The sequence below is a fragment of the Chenopodium album genome, chromosome 24 (genome assembly GCF_948465745.1).
Source record: "Chenopodium album chromosome 24, dcCheAlbu1.1, whole genome shotgun sequence".
NCBI classification, from domain to species: domain Eukaryota; kingdom Viridiplantae; phylum Streptophyta; class Magnoliopsida; order Caryophyllales; family Amaranthaceae; genus Chenopodium; species Chenopodium album.
This window is the reverse complement of record NC_137857.1, coordinates 31342781-31346682: the sequence shown is the minus strand read 5'-3', so window position 1 is coordinate 31346682 and position 3902 is coordinate 31342781. Positions and strand designations below refer to the sequence as shown.

Here is a 3902-nt window from a genome sequence, read left to right as displayed (position 1 = left end):
TTTTGTTAATCCATCTTTATACCCACGAAATATTACTAATATTGATTAAGTACAAATTATTTACAAAAGTATCTTTAAATTTGATTTGTAATCTACAATCAAATGCCTTTAAACAAAGAGGTGATTGTGGCAATTCGAATGCATAACTATAGTTTTTATTTATTCATAAGGTACACATATTCTTTTAGACTACCATCTTTTAGGGCCCAATAACATCATCTCTCCAACCCCTTTACCCGTGGTGAAATACAATCCCGTGACGATATAGGAACTCGGAGAAGTAGCTCACTAGCTCTTATAAATTGAACAGTATCATTCACAGTTTTACACTTGTTAACAGTCCTTAACACACAACTTAGCTCATAATTATTCTAATTTATATTTACATAAAAATTATAAAAGCTTGATGTTTCAAAAATATACTTCATAATAAAATATACTTCATAATATATATCAAAACAAATTTAACAATATTCACGTGAATATAATATTTCTTATGATATATGGTCATGAGAGTGAGAACGTGTGAATAATTAAATATATATATATATATATATATATTCCAAATATCGTAATTTTTTCTAAAATCTTGGAATATAATATTTAATTAATTTTTTTATTTCTAAAAAAGGCTAGTAGTTTTTGTTAAAAAAAAACATGTCCTTTCTAAAAAGTGAAAATTCTTAACAAGTTGGGTTAAAAGCTCACTAGATTCCAAATATTTACACTTTAACAAGATTGCATAGTTGTGATTGAGTGCTTTTTTTTTTTTTTTAACCAGTAGTAAAGAAGCACAAAGGCCAATAAGCAATAACGCATATGGATTGAGTTCAAAGTATATAGTCTAGTGATAAAAGTCATCTTAAAATGTTAGATATTAAATTAAAAGCTAGTCTTATTTTTTGTAATGGTCCTTGTGAGTTAAGAGAGCAATTCGACACAACTAATTTGTAAAAGCAGACCTTAATTAATTATATGGTACCACTTAATCCATTTTTCATTCATTGTACAGTCAAGAACAGTTTTCTTAGGTTTCATAACTTTATAGAATGTGATAAGGAGATGTTTGTAGTTGAAGTAGTCCAAGTTGAAGCATATATATGAAGTACATCATAAATGACATAAAGCAAGATGTATTGCGAATGAAATTGCCTAATGGTACAATTACCACTTTCGTAATTACTTATGTAATCATACAAATGGTTAAAATATGTAAGGTTCTGAATAGTGGGTAGATAATGATTTTTAACTGAATAACCTCCTACTTAGTCCGTGCAATAATGTTATTGATCAAAAACTTGTTCAAATCAAATAAAAAGAAGAAATTGAGGCATGATGCATGAAAAAAAGTATAACTAACAACAAAAAAAAAGTTCAATTACTTGCCCTTCAACTTAATTAACATCTCCCATTTATAAAACTAAACTTTAAAGTATGTAATTAACATTTAGCATATATAATTTCACTTTTACCATATTTTTACACAAAAATGTTCATTATCATCTTATAACATACCTTCTTCCTCCTCCTCTTCTCCTTTTTTTTTTTTCCTTTTTCTTTGACCCCCTATTGGATAATAATTACTAAAAACTTATCAAATAACCAATAGAAAAACAAAAGAAAAAGTAAACAAAAATTAACACAAAAAAAACACACACCAAGTTTTATGATTGATTTTAATTAATGATCACTTGAAGCAGCTTCACTAAGAGTTTCAGTAATGCTCTCTAAATGTGGCCTCCAAACTGCAACTCTTCCTCTTCTTTTCTCTCTATGACTTGATATTACTTTCTCACTTAATATTTCACTCAAATACTTATCATCTTCTTCTGTTGTTGATGATAATACAAGATTAGCTGCTGCTAACGATATCGAATTACTCCGACTTTTATGCTCCTTTCGTTTCCGTCTCACCGTGGATGATGCTGCCCCCGATCCCACGGCCGCAACCACCGACGGTGAGGTCGGCGATGAGGTGGACTTCTTTGATGATGAGTTTGTTTTTTTCTTATTATTATGATGATCGATGACTGGTATGAGAAAATAGATCTTCCCACGTTGGAGTTGCGCGTCGGGTGGGACCACCACAATGGTGGGCCCACCACGGTGGTGTGAGTCGATCGACTCGGAGTCGGATGACGAACGAGAAGTCGGTTTCTTAAGGATGTGTTTAGGGTGAGCCTTCATTATGTCTTCGGCACGTATTGTGCCGGAGATCTCCTCGACACGGCCGTTCGAGTGTACGATGCGGATCACGTCTAGTGCTCCGCACGGGAGGATGCAAGATATGCAACACCTTATGGTGTTCTTCATAATATTTCTTTTTCTTCAAAATATGTAAATTTTTTTTTTTCTTGTCAACTCATCATAATGACAATGAAAAACTAACACAAAAAAAGAAAGTGTGTAATAAAAAGAGTAAATGAAATTGTTGTGTATTAATAGCTTTTTTGTAAAGGGTACAAAAATTGTACAACTTTAATTTCTTCTTCTTGTTCTTATAACTTTGGATGAATTTTATGGTGTGAATTATTAATTTTGTTTCTCTCTCTAAAAAGAAGAAAAAATAAGAGAGAGAAAGGGAGAAAGAGAGAGTGTATGGGGTATGTTTATGTACTTAGCGTTTTGGATCGAGCAATATACAAAAAAGGGGGGTCCATTTTTCATTAGCATTCACCGAGTTCAATAATTTTGGGAGGGTTTTTGGACTTAGCGTTTTTAGGAGTTTGGAGGTATACGGAGGTAAGCAAGAATTTGCATGGAAATAATAAATTTACACTAGTATTTTGTGTCATAACATTATTTTTATATGTGCTTCTTTATAAGGTGCAAATGACGATACAATTTTTAACTTAGGACACAAGGTTTTGAACTTGCAAAGTAATGTAGGAAATACTTTTTTTTTTATCTTATTAATTCTATGTTGGCTTATGACACTCTTCTACGTGTTAAGATTAGAAGTGGCCATGGAGTGGAATGTGTTATAATGTGTAGTAAGTCATAGTCGATCCCAAAGTTAAACTAAGTATTAATTAAGTTGTTATGAATCAATTGTCAAAAATAAAGTTGTTATGAATCACAATTAGTTGAGAAAATCATAAACAAACTAATATTATATATACTATCAAGCAAAATTTAGAAGGATTAAACCAACCTTTGCGTCTGTCGTTCCTCTAAAATTAAATAATTCAATCTTTTAATTAACCTTGAATATTTCTAATTAGGTTACTACTCATTTTCTCATAGTAAGTCTATTTGACCGATTACCTGAACTCCATGTAACTTTTTTTTCTTCTTAATAATCTTCCTCCTCCTTCCTCGACATCATTGATGTCAACTTCAACCATTATCAATAACTTTCCTTCTCATGTGCCACACACACAATGGTCAACACTAGAAAAGTGAAGTCAATGGTCATATTCTGACGTTAAGGTCCCTCCTCACAGTGAAAGTGGCTTAGGACCTTTTTTTCACCACTTCGAATGTATAAGGTCCTTCTTCACAAAAAAGTGAACATGTTCCCAAAAAAAAAAAGTGAACATATAAATACCTTTCATACAAGCAAATTTTCCTATATCTTTGCACTCAGCCTCTCTTACATGATCCACATTTTGTAACACTCAGCTACTATTTTACACTTGCTCTCTTTCACTATAACTATATACATATCTTTATTTGTTTACACTTAGGGCCTGTTCACATTTACTGAATCGAACTGAATTGAACTGAACTGATTAAGCTGAACTAAACTGAAATTAAGCTGAAGTGAACATGCCCTTACTCATCATCTATTTTAATATTTGTGCTAGAAAATATTAAGACAGAGTGAATTGGAGGTAGTATTTGATCTAGAAGATTTTGCAGTTATTATTTAATTTTCTATTATGTTTTCGCAACTTAGG

General features: G+C 31.4%; 1 protein-coding gene across 1 annotated transcript; it reads right to left on the bottom strand.

Moving 5' to 3' along the window:
* Window positions 1-1680: 1680 nt before the first annotated feature.
* Window positions 1681-2313, bottom strand: LOC145610818 (uncharacterized). The gene has a single exon (XM_081666103.1). It carries the CDS (start codon window positions 2311-2313, stop codon window positions 1681-1683), a length of 633 nt encoding a protein of 210 aa, XP_081522229.1.
* Between the last annotated feature and the right edge of the window lie 1589 nt (window positions 2314-3902).

What these genes read in the sequence shown, in the direction of transcription:
- LOC145610818 (XM_081666103.1), bottom strand. Translation starts at nt 2,313, where the DNA reads ATGAAGAACACCATAAGGTGTTGCATATCTTGCATCCTCCCGTGCGGA.